The following is a 15,468-nucleotide window of genomic DNA, read 5'->3' as shown; positions in this document are numbered from 1 at the left end:
GGACAGGGGGTGGGAACCACCCGTCCCTGTAGGAGGCCTTTTGCCTTTTGGTAGGCCATCATTGTAAATAAGAATTTGTTCTTAACTTTACATTTTACATTTAAGTCATTTAGCAGACGCTCTTATCCAGAGCGACTTACAAGTACATACATTCATACTTTTTTGTACTGGCCCCCCGTGGGAATCGAACCCACAACCCTGGCGTTGCAAGCGCCATGCTCTGCCATGCTCTACCAACTGAGCTACACGGGACTTAACTGACTTGCCTCATTAAATAAAGGTTACATTAAAATAAAATGATCATCTAATTCTAAATGTAAAGTCAATGGGAGTGCTGATCAGGTAGGTTTGTCAATAAATAAAGGGTGTATAAACCCCATTAACCGCCAGAGTGGAAATCCACGTATTTACAGTGGGAAGACGATATCCAGAGCTTACCCACAATGCACAATGGTTTAAGTCAAGTCATCATTTTAGTCAAAGTATTATGTATTTGTGGTTGAAGATGGAAACTTGTGATATGTTCAATGCCGTGCGTTTCCTCTGTGATGACGTGCTGATACCTTTCGGTCTGCGTTTCTCTTCAGGGTTTTATTTCAATGTTACCATCAGAAACACCTGCAGAGTTGTTCCTCTGTGCGAGTCGCGACTGAGCAGTATATTAGATCATCTTTGGCTGAACCAACAGCTCGTCTCCGTTGCCGACACTTGGCCGCCTGAGCAACTTGAAATAGGAGATGGTGCTCCACTAACAGCAAATTATCAAAATCCATTGGAGAATTTTTCAAATTTCACTTATTTTTGAGCTATTCTGTATTAATATATATATATATATATATATACAGTGCCAGTCATAAGTTTGGGCACATCTCCTCATTCAAGGGTTTTTCTTTATTTTACTATTTTCTACATTGTAGAATAATAACTATGAAATAACACATTGATAAACAAATCAAAATATATTTTAGATTCAAAGTAGCCACCCTTTGCCTTGATGACAGCTTTGCACAATATTGGCCTTCTCTCAACCAGCTTCATGAGGTCGTCACCTGGAATGTATTGAAGGAGTTCCCACATATGCTAAGCACTTGTTGGCTGCTTTTCACTCTGCAGTCCAACTCATTCCAAACCATCTCAATTGGGTTGAGGTCAGGTGATTGTGGAGGCCAGGTCATCTGATGCAGCACTCCATCACTCTCCTTATTGGTCAAATAGCCCTTACACAGCCTGGAGGTGTGTTTTGGGTCATTGTACTGTTGAAAAACAAATGATAGGTCGTACTAAGCGCAAACCAGATGGGATGACGTATCGCTGCAGAATGCTGTGGGAGCCATGCTGGTTAAGTGTGTCTTGAATTCAAAAAAATAAATCACAGTGTCACCAGCAAAGCACCCCCACACCACCTCCTCCATGCTTCATGGTAGGAACCACACATGTGGAGATCCTCCATTCACCTCCTCCTCCATGCTTCACGGTAGGAACCACACATGTGGAGATCCTCCGTTCACCTCCTCCTCCATGCTTCACGGTGGGAACCACACATGTGGAGATCCTCCATTCACCTCCTCCTCCATGCTTCACGGTGGGAACCACACATGTGGAGATCCTCTTCGTCTCACAAAGACACGGCGGTTGTAACTAAAAACCTCACATTTGGACTCAGACCAAAAAGGACATATTTCGTGTTTCTTGGCCAAAGCAAGTCTCTTCTTATTGGTGTCCTTTAGTAGTGGTTTCTTTGCAGCAGTTCGACCATAAAGGCCTGATTCACGCAGTCTCCTCTGAACAGTTGATGTTGAGATGTGTCTGTTACTTGAACTCTGTGAAGCATTTATTTGGGCTGCAATTTCTGAGGCTGGTAACTAATGAACTTATCCTCTGCAGCAGAGGTAACTCTGGGTCTTCCTTTCCAATCTGAGGCTGGTAACTAATGAACTTATCCTCTGAGCAGAGGTAACTCTGGGTCTTCCTTTCCAATCTGAGGCTGGTTACTCTAATGAACTTATTCTCTGCAGCAGAGGTAACTCTGGGTCTTCCTTTCCAATCTGAGGCTGGTAACTAATGAACTTATCCTCTGTAGCAGAGGGAACTCTGGGTCTTCCTTTCCAATCTGAGGCTGGTATCTCTAATGAGTTTATCCTCTGCAGCAGAGGGAACTCTGGGTCTTCCTTTCCAATCTGAGGCTGGTATCTCTAATGAACTTATCCTCTGCAGCAGAGGGAACTCTGGGTCTTCCTTTCCAATCTGAGGCTGGTAACTAATGAACTTATCCTCTGAGCAGAGGTAACTCTGGGTCTTCCTTTCCAATCTGAGGCTGGTATCTCTAATGAACTTATCCTCTGTAGCAGAGGTAACTCTGGGTCTTCCTTTCCAATCTGAGGCTGGTTACTCTAATGAACTTATTCTCTGCAGCAGAGGTAACTCTGGGTCTTCCTTTCCAATCTGAGGCTGGTTACTCTAATGAACTTATTCTCTGCAGCAGAGGTAACTCTGGGTCTTCCTTTCCAATCTGAGGCTGGTAACTAATGAACTTATCCTCTGCAGCAGAGGGAACTCTGGGTATTCCTTTCCAATCTGAGGCTGGTAACTAATGAACTTATCCTCTGCAGCAGAGGGAACTCTGGGTATTCCTTTCCAATCTGAGGCTGGTAACTCTAATGAACTTATCCTCTGCAGCAGAGGGAACTCTGGGTCTTCCTTTCCAATCTGAGGCTGGTAACTCTAATGAACTTATCCTCTGCAGCAGAGGGAACTCTGGGTCTTTCTTTCCAATCTGAGGCTGGTAACTAATGAACTTATCCTCTGCAGCAGAGGGAACTCTGGGTCTTCCTTTCCAATCTGAGGCTGGTAACTAATGAACTTATCCTCTGCAGCAGAGGGAACTCTGGGTCTTCCTTTCCAATCTGAGGCTGGTAACTCTAATGAACTTATCCTCTGCAGCAGAGGGAACTCTGGGTCTTTCTTTCCAATCTGAGGCTGGTAACTAATGAACTTATCCTCTGCAGCAGAGGGAACTCTGGGTCTTCCTTTCCAATCTGAGGCTGGTAACTAATGAACTTATCCTCTGCAGCAGAGGGAACTCTGGGTCTTCCTTTCCAATCTGAGGCTGGTAACTAATGAACTTATCCTCTGTAGCAGAGGGAACTCTGGGTCTTCCTTTCCAATCTGAGGCTGGTAACTAATGAACTTATCCTCTGCAGCAGAGGTAACTCTGGGTCTTCCTTTCCAATCTGAGGCTGGTAACTAATGAACTTATCCTCTGCAGCAGAGGTAACTCTGGGTCTTCCTTTCCAATCTGAGGCTGGTAACTAATGAACTTATCCTCTGCAGCAGAGGGAACTCTGGGTCTTCCTTTCCAATCTGAGGCTGGTAACTAATGAACTTATCCTCTGCAGCAGAGGGAACTCTGGGTCTTCCTTTCCAATCTGAGGCTGGTAACTCTAATGAACTTATCCTCTGCAGCAGAGGGAACTCTGGGTCTTCCTTTCCAATCTGAGGCTGGTATCTCTAATGAACTTATCCTCTGCAGCAGAGGGAACTCTGGGTCTTCCTTTCCAATCTGAGGCTGGTAACTCTAATGAACTTATCCTCTGCAGCAGAGGGAACTCTGGGTCTTCCTTTCCAATCTGAGGCTGGTTACTCTAATGAACTTATTCTCTGCAGCAGAGGGAACTCTGGGTCTTCCTTTCCAATCTGAGGCTGGTATCTCTAATGAACTTATCCTCTGCAGGAGAGGTAACTCTGGGTCTTCCTTTCCAATCTGAGGCTGGTAACTAATGAACTTATCCTCTGAGCAGAGGTAACTCTGGGTCTTCCTTTCCAATCTGAGGCTGGTATCTCTAATGAACTTATCCTCTGCAGCAGAGGTAACTCTGGGTCTTCCTTTCCAATCTGAGGCTGGTATCTCTAATGAACTTATCCTCTGCAGCAGAGGTAACTCTGGGTCTTCCTTTCCAATCTGAGGCTGGTAACTAATGAACTTATCCTCTGCAGCAGAGGTAACTCTGGGTCTTCCTTTCCAATCTGAGGCTGGTAACTAATGAACTTATCCTCTGCAGCAGAGGGAACTCTGGGTCTTCCTTTCCAATCTGAGGCTGGTAACTAATGAACTTATCCTCTGCAGCAGAGGGAACTCTGGGTCTTCCTTTCCAATCTGAGGCTGGTAACTCTAATGAACTTATCCTCTGCAGCAGAGGGAACTCTGGGTCTTCCTTTCCAATCTGAGGCTGGTATCTCTAATGAACTTATCCTCTGCAGCAGAGGGAACTCTGGGTCTTCCTTTCCAATCTGAGGCTGGTAACTCTAATGAACTTATCCTCTGCAGCAGAGGGAACTCTGGGTCTTCCTTTCCAATCTGAGGCTGGTTACTCTAATGAACTTATTCTCTGCAGCAGAGGTAACTCTGGGTCTTCCTTTCCAATCTGAGGCTGGTAACTAATGAACTTATCCTCTGCAGCAGAGGGAACTCTGGGTCTTCCTTTCCAATCTGAGGCTGGTAACTAATGAACTTATCCTCTGCAGCAGAGGGAACTCTGGGTCTTCCTTTCCAATCTGAGGCTGGTAACTCTAATGAACTTATCCTCTGCAGCAGAGGGAACTCTGGGTCTTCCTTTCCAATCTGAGGCTGGTATCTCTAATGAACTTATCCTCTGCAGCAGAGGTAACTCTGGGTCTTCCTTTCCAATCTGAGGCTGGTAACTCTAATGAACTTATCCTCTGCAGCAGAGGTAACTCTGGGTCTTCCTTTCCAATCTGAGGCTGGTAACTAATGAACTTATCCTCTGCAGCAGAGGGAACTCTGGGTCTTCCTTTCCAATCTGAGGCTGGTAACTCTAATGAACTTATCCTCTGCAGCAGAGGGAACTCTGGGTCTTCCTTTCCAATCTGAGGCTGGTAACTCTAATGAACTTATCCTCTGCAGCAGAGGGAACTCTGGGTCTTCCTTTCCAATCTGAGGCTGGTATCTCTAATGAACTTATCCTCTGCAGCAGAGGGAACTCTGGGTCTTCCTTTCCAATCTGAGGCTGGTAACTCTAATGAACTTATCCTCTGCAGCAGAGGGAACTCTGGGTCTTCCTTTCCAATCTGAGGCTGGTAACTCTAATGAACTTATCCTCTGCAGCAGAGGGAACTCTGGGTCTTCCTTTCCAATCTGAGGCTGGTATCTCTAATGAACTTATCCTCTGCAGCAGAGGGAACTCTGGGTATTCCTTTCCAATCTGAGTGTAACGGGCCTCCTACTTCTCTTCATCCGAAGAGGAGTAGCAAGGATTGGACCAAAGTGCAGCGGGGTGTGAATTCATAATGATTTATTTAACAAGACAAAGACTAAACGAAATACACTTCAACAAACTACAAAACAACAAACGACGTAGACGCACCTGAACATAGGAACTTACATGACACGAAGAACGCATGAAACAGGAACAGACTACATAAACCGAACGAACGAACAAACAAACCGAAACAGTCCCGTGTGGCGTAACATACAGACACTGACACAGGAGACAATCACCCACAAACAAACAGTGAGAACAACCTACCTTAATATGACTCTCAATCAGAGGAAACGTCAAACACCTGCCTCTAATTGAGAGCCATACCAGGCAACCCAAAACCAACATAGAAACAGAAAACATAGACTGCCCACCCAAAACTCACGCCTTGACCAATAAACACATACCAAACAACAGAAAACAGGTCAGGAACGTGACACTGAGGCTGGTAACTCTAATGAACTTATTCTCTGAGCAGAGGGAACTCTGGGTCTTCCTTTCCAATCTGAGGCTGGTATCTCTAATGAACTTATCCTCTGCAGCAGAGGTAACTCTGGGTCTTTCTTTCCAATCTGAGGCTGGTAACTCTAATGAACTTATCCTCTGCAGCAGAGGTAACTCTATGTCTTCCTTTCCTGTGCCGGTCCTCTTTAGAGACAGTTTCATCATAGAGCTTGACGTTTTTTTTCGACCGCACTTGAAGAAACGTTCAAAGTTCTTGAAATTATCCGGATTGACTGACCTTCATGTCATAGTGTTGTCTCTCTCTCTGTAGTGTTGTGTTGTCTAATCCTCTTAAAGATCGAACCCTTTTTTTAGCCTAAAATGACATCCCCAAATCAAACTGCCTGTAGGACCTGAAGCAAGGACATGCATACACTTGACACTATTTGAAAGGAAACACTTTAAAGTTTGTGGAAATGTGAAATAAATGTAGGAGAATATAACACAATAGATCTGGTAAAATATTTTTTTTAAATGTTTTCAAATTTTTATACTTTTTTTCATCATTTTTTAAATGCCTAGTGGTTAGAGCGTTGACCTACCAATCAAAAGGTTGCCAGATCGAATCCCCGAGCTGACAAGATAAATATCTGTCGTTCTGCCCTTGAACAAGGCAGTTAACCCACTGTTCCTAGGCCGTCATTGTAAATAAGAATTTGTTCTTAACCGACTTGCCTAGTTAATTAAAAAAAATACTGGACAATATTTTGTGTCAAATGTGCCGAATTGGTAAATTGATACATTTTCAAGTACATGCAGTAACTATCGAGAACATACAAAGACGATATGGTAATACAACATGTAAGTTTACACACTCCCAGGACTGTCACATGATGGATCATCAGCTTATACACTAACTATCACACATCTAGATGGCCGGGCGGGTGAGGAGACAGAGACAGCAGGGGTCCATACTGTAGAACACAGTTCCTATCTAGATGGCAGGGTGGGTGAGGAGACAGCAGGGGTCCATACTGTAGAACACAGTTCCTATCTAGATGGCAGGGTGGGTGTGGAGACAGAGACAGCAGGGGTCCATACTGTAGAACACAGTTCCTATCTAGATGGCAGGGTGGGTGTGGAGACAGCAGGGGTTCATACTGTAGAACACAGTTCCTATCTAGATGGCAGGGTGGGTGTGGAGACAGAGACAGCAGGGGTCCATACTGTAGAACACAGTTCCTATCTAGATGGCAGGGTGGGTGAGGAGACAGAGACAGCAGGGGTCCATACTGTAGAACACAGTTCCTATCTAGATGGCAGGGTGGGTGAGGAGACAGCAGGGGTCCATACTGTAGAACACAGTTCCTATCTAGATGGCAGGGTGGGTGAGGAGACAGAGACAGCAGGGGTCCATACTGTAGAACACAGTTCCTATCTAGATGGCAGGGTGGGTGAGGAGACAGAGACAGCAGGGGTCCATACTGTAGAACACAGTTCCTATCTAGATGGCAGGGTGGGTGAGGAGACAGCAGGGGTCCATACTGTAGAACACAGTTCCTATCTAGATGGCAGGGTGGGTGTGGAGACAGAGACAGCAGGGGTCCATACTGTAGAACACAGTTCCTATCTAGATGGCAGGGTGGGTGTGGAGACAGCAGGGGTCCATACTGTAGAACACAGTTCCTATCTAGATGGCAGGGTGGGTGAGGAGACAGAGACAGCAGGGGTCCATACTGTAGAACACAGTTCCTATCTAGATGGCAGGGTGGGTGAGGAGACAGAGACAGCAGGGGTCCATACTGTAGAACACAGTTCCTATCTAGATGGCAGGGTGGGTGAGGAGACAGCAGGGGTCCATACTGTAGAACACAGTTCCTATCTAGATGGCAGGGTGGGTGTGGAGACAGAGACAGCAGGGGTCCATACTGTAGAACACAGTTCCTATCTAGATGGCAGGGTGGGTGAGGAGACAGCAGGGGTCCATACTGTAGAACACAGTTCCTATCTAGATGGCAGGGTGGGTGAGGAGACAGCAGGGGTCCATACTGTAGAACACAGTTCCTATCTAGATGGCAGGGTGGGTGTGGAGACAGAGACAGCAGGGGTCCATACTGTAGAACACAGTTCCTATCTAGATGGCAGGGTGGGTGAGGAGACAGAGACAGCAGGGGTCCATACTGTAGAACACAGTTCCTATCTAGATGGCAGGGTGGGTGAGGAGACAGAGACAGCAGGGGTCCATACTGTAGAACACAGTTCCTATCTAGATGGCAGGGTGGGTGAGGAGACAGAGACAGCAGGGGTCCATACTGTAGAACACAGTTCCTATCTAGATGGCAGGGTGGGTGTGGAGACAGAGACAGCAGGGGTCCATACTGTAGAACACAGTTCCTATCTAGATGGCAGGGTGGGTGAGGAGACAGCAGGGGTCCATACTGTAGAACACAGTTCCTATCTAGATGGCAGGGTGGGTGAGGAGACAGCAGGGGTCCATACTGTAGAACACAGTTCCTATCTAGATGGCAGGGTGGGTGTGGAGACAGAGACAGCAGGGGTCCATACTGTAGAACACAGTTCCTATCTAGATGGCAGGGTGGGTGAGGAGACAGCAGGGGTCCATACTGTAGAACACAGTTCCTATCTAGATGGCAGGGTGGGTGTGGAGACAGCAGGGGTCCATACTGTAGAACACAGTTCCTATCTAGATGGCAGGGTGGGTGTGGAGACAGAGACAGCAGGGGTCCATACTGTAGAACACAGTTCCTATCTAGATGGCAGGGTGGGTGAGGAGACAGAGACAGCAGGGGTCCATACTGTAGAACACAGTTCCTATCTAGATGGCAGGGTGGGTGAGGAGACAGAGACAGCAGGGGTCCATACTGTAGAACACAGTTCCTATCTAGATGGCAGGGTGGGTGAGGAGACAGAGACAGCAGGGGTCCATACTGTAGAACACAGTTCCTATCTAGATGGCAGGGTGGGTGAGGAGACAGCAGGGGTCCATACTGTAGAACACAGTTCCTATCTAGATGGCAGGGTGGGTGAGGAGACAGAGACAGCAGGGGTCCATACTGTAGAACACAGTTCCTATCTAGATGGCAGGGTGGGTGAGGAGACAGAGACAGCAGGGGTCCATACTGTAGAACACAGTTCCTATCTAGATGGCAGGGTGGGTGAGGAGACAGCAGGGGTCCATACTGTAGAACACAGTTCCTATCTAGATGGCAGGGTGGGTGAGGAGACAGAGACAGCAGGGGTCCATACTGTAGAACACAGTTCCTATCTAGATGGCAGGGTGGGTGAGGAGACAGCAGGGGTCCATACTGTAGAACACAGTTCCTATCTAGATGGCAGGGTGGGTGAGGAGACAGAGACAGCAGGGGTCCATACTGTAGAACACAGTTCCTATCTAGATGGCAGGGTGGGTGAGGAGACAGCAGGGGTCCATACTGTAGAACACAGTTCCTATCTAGATGGCAGGGTGGGTGAGGAGACAGCAGGGGTCCATACTGTAGAACACAGTTCCTATCTAGATGGCAGGGTGGGTGAGGAGACAGCAGGGGTCCATACTGTAGAACACAGTTCCTATCTAGATGGCAGGGTGGGTGAGGAGACAGAGACAGCAGGGGTTCATACTGTAGAACACAGTTCCTATCTAGATGGCAGGGTGGGTGTGGAGACAGCAGGGGTCCATACTGTAGAACACAGTTCCTATCTAGATGGCAGGGTGGGTGAGGAGACAGCAGGGGTCCATACTGTAGAACACAGTTCCTATCTAGATGGCAGGGTGGGTGAGGAGACAGCAGGGGTCCATACTGTAGAACACAGTTCCTATCTAGATGGCAGGGTGGGTGAGGAGACAGCAGGGGTCCATACTGTAGAGCACAGTTCCTATCTAGATGGCAGGGTGGGTGAGGAGACAGCAGGGGTCCATACTGTAGACCACAGTTCCTATCTAGATGGCAGGGTGGGTGTGGAGACAGAGACAGCAGGGGTCCATACTGTAGAACACAGTTCCTATCTAGATGGCAGGGTGGGTGAGGAGACAGCAGGGGTCCATACTGTAGAACACAGTTCCTATCTAGATGGCAGGGTGGGTGAGGAGACAGAGACAGCAGGGGTCCATACTGTAGAACACAGTTCCTATCTAGATGGCAGGGTGGGTGAGGAGACAGAGACAGCAGGGGTCCATACTGTAGAACACAGTTCCTATCTAGATGGCAGGGTGGGTGTGGAGACAGCAGGGGTCCATACTGTAGAACACAGTTCCTATCTAGATGGCAGGGTGGGTGAGGAGACAGCAGGGGTCCATACTGTAGAACACAGTTCCTATCTAGATGGCAGGGTGGGTGTGGAGACAGAGACAGCAGGGGTCCATACTGTAGAACACAGTTCCTATCTAGATGGCAGGGTGGGTGAGGAGACAGCAGGGGTCCATACTGTAGAACACAGTTCCTATCTAGATGGCAGGGTGGGTGTGGAGACAGAGACAGCAGGGGTCCATACTGTAGAACACAGTTCCTATCTAGATGGCAGGGTGGGTGAGGAGACAGAGACAGCAGGGGTCCATACTGTAGAACACAGTTCCTATCTAGATGGCAGGGTGGGTGAGGAGACAGAGACAGCAGGGGTTCATACTGTAGACCACAGTTCCTATCTAGATGGCAGGGTGGGTGAGGAGACAGCAGGGGTCCATACTGTAGAACACAGTTCCTATCTAGATGGCAGGGTGGGTGAGGAGACAGAGACAGCAGGGGTCCATACTGTAGAACACAGTTCCTATCTAGATGGCAGGGTGGGTGTGGAGACAGCAGGGGTCCATACTGTAGAACACAGTTCCTATCTAGATGGCAGGGTGGGTGAGGAGACAGAGACAGCAGGGGTCCATACTGTAGAACACAGTTCCTATCTAGATGGCAGGGTGGGTGAGGAGACAGAGACAGCAGGGGTCCATACTGTAGAACACAGTTCCTATCTAGATGGCAGGGTGGGTGAGGAGACAGAGACAGCAGGGGTCCATACTGTAGAACACAGTTCCTATCTAGATGGCAGGGTGGGTGAGGAGACAGCAGGGGTCCATACTGTAGAACACAGTTCCTATCTAGATGGCAGGGTGGGTGAGGAGACAGAGACAGCAGGGGTCCATACTGTAGAACACAGTTCCTATCTAGATGGCAGGGTGGGTGTGGAGACAGCAGGGGTCCATACTGTAGAACACAGTTCCTATCTAGATGGCAGGGTGGGTGAGGAGACAGAGACAGCAGGGGTCCATACTGTAGACCACAGTTCCTATCTAGATGGCAGGGTGGGTGAGGAGACAGAGACAGCAGGGGTCCATACTGTAGAACACAGTTCCTATCTAGATGGCAGGGTGGGTGAGGAGACAGCAGGGGTCCATACTGTAGAACACAGTTCCTATCTAGATGGCAGGGTGGGTGTGGAGACAGAGACAGCAGGGGTCCATACTGTAGAACACAGTTCCTATCTAGATGGCAGGGTGGGTGAGGAGACAGAGACAGCAGGGGTCCATACTGTAGAACACAGTTCCTATCTAGATGGCAGGGTGGGTGTGGAGACAGCAGGGGTCCATACTGTAGAACACAGTTCCTATCTAGATGGCAGGGTGGGTGAGGAGACAGCAGGGGTCCATACTGTAGAACACAGTTCCTATCTAGATGGCAGGGTGGGTGAGGAGACAGCAGGGGTCCATACTGTAGAACACAGTTCCTATCTAGATGGCAGGGTGGGTGTGGAGACAGAGACAGCAGGGGTCCATACTGTAGAACACAGTTCCTATCTAGATGGCAGGGTGGGTGAGGAGACAGCAGGGGTCCATACTGTAGAACACAGTTCCTATCTAGATGGCAGGGTGGGTGAGGAGACAGAGACAGCAGGGGTCCATACTGTAGAACACAGTTCCTATCTAGATGGCAGGGTGGGTGAGGAGACAGAGACAGCAGGGGTCCATACTGTAGAACACAGTTCCTATCTAGATGGCAGGGTGGGTGAGGAGACAGAGACAGCAGGGGTCCATACTGTAGAACACAGTTCCTATCTAGATGGCAGGGTGGGTGAGGAGACAGCAGGGGTCCATACTGTAGAACACAGTTCCTATCTAGATGGCAGGGTGGGTGAGGAGACAGAGACAGCAGGGGTCCATACTGTAGAACACAGTTCCTATCTAGATGGCAGGGTGGGTGAGGAGACAGCAGGGGTCCATACTGTAGAACACAGTTCCTATCTAGATGGCAGGGTGGGTGTGGAGACAGAGACAGCAGGGGTCCATACTGTAGAACACAGTTCCTATCTAGATGGCAGGGTGGGTGAGGAGACAGAGACAGCAGGGGTCCATACTGTAGAACACAGTTCCTACATCTGAATATGAAAATTGATTTATAATTTTCTCAGCGATCTACACAGAATACACCACAATGACAAAGCAAAAACAGTTAATTTTAGCAAAATGATAAGAAATATGCACATTACACACCTGTATGTATGTATGTATGTATGTATGTACACACACAACCGTTCAAAAGTTTGAGGTCACTTAGAAATGTCCTTGTTTTTTAAAGAAAATTAATGTCCATTAAAATAACATCAAATTGATCAGAAATACAGTGTAGACATTGTTAATGTTGTAAATTACTATTGTAGCTGGAAACGGGTGATTTTTTATGGAATATCTACATAGGCGTACAGAGGCCCATTATCAGCAACCATCACTCCTGTGTTCCAATGGCACGTTGTGTTAGCTAATCCAAGTTTATCATTTTAAAAAGGTTAATTGATTATTAGAAAACCATTTTGCAATTATGTTAGCACAGCTGAAAACTGTTGGTCTGATTAAAGAAGCAATTAAACTGGCCTTCTTTAGACTAGTTGAGTATCTGGAGCATCAGCATTTGTGGGTTCGATTACAGGCTCAACATTTCCACAAACAAAGAACTTTCTTCTGAAACTCGTCAGTCTATTCTTGTTCTGAGAAATTAAAGCTATTCCATGTGAGAAATTGCCAAGAAACTGCATATCTCGTACAACGCTGTGAGCCACACAGAGCCACCATGAACAGAGTGCATGCAGAGTGAGGGTACACACAGAGCCACCATGAACAGAGTGAGGGTGACACACAGAGCCACCATGAGCAGAGTGAGGGTGACACACAGAGCCACCATGAGCAGAGTGAGGGTGACACACAGAGCCACCATGAACAGAGTGAGGGTGACACACAGAGCCACCATGAGCAGAGTGAGGGTCACACAGAGCCACCATGAGCAGAATGAGGGTGACACACAGAGCCACCATGAACAGAGTGAGGGTGACACACAGAGCCACCATGAACAGAGTGCATGCAGAGTGAGGGTGACACACAGAGCCACCATGAGCAGAGTGAGGGTACACACAGAGCCACCATGAACAGAGTGAGGGTGACACACAGAGCCACCATGAACAGAGTGAGGGTCACACAGAGCCACCATGAGCAGAGTGAGGGTGACACACAGAGCCACCATGAGCAGAGTGAGGGTGACACACAGAGCCACCATGAACAGAGTGAGGGTGACACACAGAGCCACCATGAACAGAGTGAGGGTGACACACAGAGCCACCATGAACAGAGTGAGGGTGACACACAGAGCCACCATGAACAGAGTGAGGGTGACACACAGAGCCACCATGAACAGAGTGAGGGTGACACACAGAGCCACCATGAACAGAGTGAGGGTGACACACAGAGCCACCATGAACAGAGTGAGGGTGACACACAGAGCCACCATGAACAGAGTGAGGGTGACACACAGAGCCACCATGAGCAGAGTGAGGGTGACACACAGAGCCACCATGAACAGAGTGAGGGTGACACACAGAGCCACCATGAGCAGAGTGAGGGTGACACACAGAGCCACCATGAACAGAGTGAGGGTGACACAGAGAGCCACCATGAACAGAGTGAGGGTGACACAGAGAGCCACCATGAACAGAGTGAGGGTGACACACAGAGCCACCATGAACAGAGTGAGGGTGACAGACAGAGCCACCATGAGCAGAGTGCATGCAGAGTGAGGGTGACACACAGAGCCACCATGAACAGAGTGAGGGTGACACACAGAGCCACCATGAACAGAGTGAGGGTGACACACAGAGCCACCATGAGCAGAGTGAGGGTGACACACAGAGCCACCATGAGCAGAGCGCATCCAGAGTGAGGGTGACACACAGAGAGGAGCAGCTAATGGATTTACTAAGGGAATAAATCATTTCTAATTTTGGGATTCAGGCAGAAAAATTGGGCCTGGGTAGGGTGGGGCCTGAACGTTGTGGGTATGGGTCGGAATCAGGGTTAAAATGCCCGTGCAGGGCTCTAGTAAACACTGGTCACAGAAGATCATTTGAACGACACGCCCACCGTGGGTTGAACAGCGCGAGAGGTGGAGTCGGCTGGCGCTTGCTGCTTTCTGACACTCACTGGGCAGGAAGGTGGAAGAACAGAGTCTCATATGGTGACGGCAAAGCAACCTTTTGAAAGACGGGGTGTTTCGAGAGCTATGATGCAACCGTACCCTACATGACGATATTTCCAGACCGGATGCACGGTGGATGGACTAGAAATACAAGTGAAAATATATTTAGGGTCAAATTCCCCTTACACAGGCCTTTTCATTAGGTGAGCAATGTTAAATAAATATTAAATTGATTTGTTAATTACTTTGTTACTTTTAAAACAGCAGCGATAATGATAATTTAACCATAAATAACACCAGACCAGCACGCACAGTACACACACACACACACACAGCGCACACACACAGCACACACAGCACACACACACAGCACACACACAGCACACACACACATCACACACCGGTTGGTCTCTCACCTCTGTGTCTCTCTCCATCTCAAGCCCCGCCTCCAGTAGCCTGGCCTCAAACTCCTCCCTGATCAGCACCATCTCTCCTTCAGCTGGGTCCGCCTCTAATTCCACGGCCACGCCCAGGTCCACACACACCTCCCCGTCCACCGCACTCCGCTGCCCTGCTGCACATCCCAAACCCCCCACAGGGCCGGAGGGGGGGGAGCTGCCATTGGAGATGACAGAGAGGCGATGAGGAGGGTGTGGGGGGGAAGAGAGGCGATGAGGAGGGTGTGGGGGGGCAGAGAGACGGTGCAGCCGCTCGCCACCCCTCACAGAGATCTGTTTGCGTTGGTAGAACACCAGAACATAGTCCACCTTCCTCCGGCCATCTGAGAAGAACTGACACGACCTGGGGCCATCCTGGGGGGCCGCTGGCCCAACACCCCCTCCCTGGAGGAGAGAAGACTGGTCAGTAACTAACTAACACCCTAACCTGCTGGCCCAACACCCCCTCCCTGGAGGAGAGGAGAGGGAACTGGTCAGTAACTAACTAACACCCTAACCTGCTGGCCCAACACCCCCTCCCTGGAGGAGAGGAGACAGGGGACTGGTCAGTAACTGTTCAGTAGGGCAGAAGTAGTAAATTTCAACAACAAAAAAATCTAAAACACAGATGAACAGATGAACACACCCCTCCCTGGAGGAGAGGAGGGTGAATAGCAGGGCAACTTTATTGAAAGTTGCAGAAGTTCTACAGTACCAGTCAGAAGTTACCTCATTCAAGGATTTTTCTTTATATTTTCTACATTGTAGAATAATAGTAAAGACATCAAAACTATGAAATAGCACATATGGAATCATGTAGTAACCAAACAAGTGTTAATTAAACAAATC

The 15,468-nt window shown here is 48.4% G+C and overlaps 1 protein-coding gene across 1 annotated transcript in view; it reads right to left on the bottom strand.

Annotated features, from left to right (window-relative positions):
* The window catches only part of LOC129864771 (anoctamin-2-like), a 40,449-nt gene that overhangs the window by 15,581 nt on the left and 9,400 nt on the right, over positions 1-15,468 (bottom strand). The window contains exon 2 of the mRNA XM_055937066.1: positions 14,599-15,024. Coding sequence (XP_055793041.1) covers positions 14,599-15,024 — 426 coding nt within the window. The remainder of the gene's footprint in view (positions 1-14,598; positions 15,025-15,468) is intronic.

The sequence above is a fragment of the Salvelinus fontinalis genome, chromosome 11 (assembly GCF_029448725.1).
Source record: "Salvelinus fontinalis isolate EN_2023a chromosome 11, ASM2944872v1, whole genome shotgun sequence".
Lineage (NCBI taxonomy): Eukaryota > Metazoa > Chordata > Actinopteri > Salmoniformes > Salmonidae > Salvelinus > Salvelinus fontinalis.
This window is presented reverse-complemented; position numbering and strand designations above follow the sequence as displayed.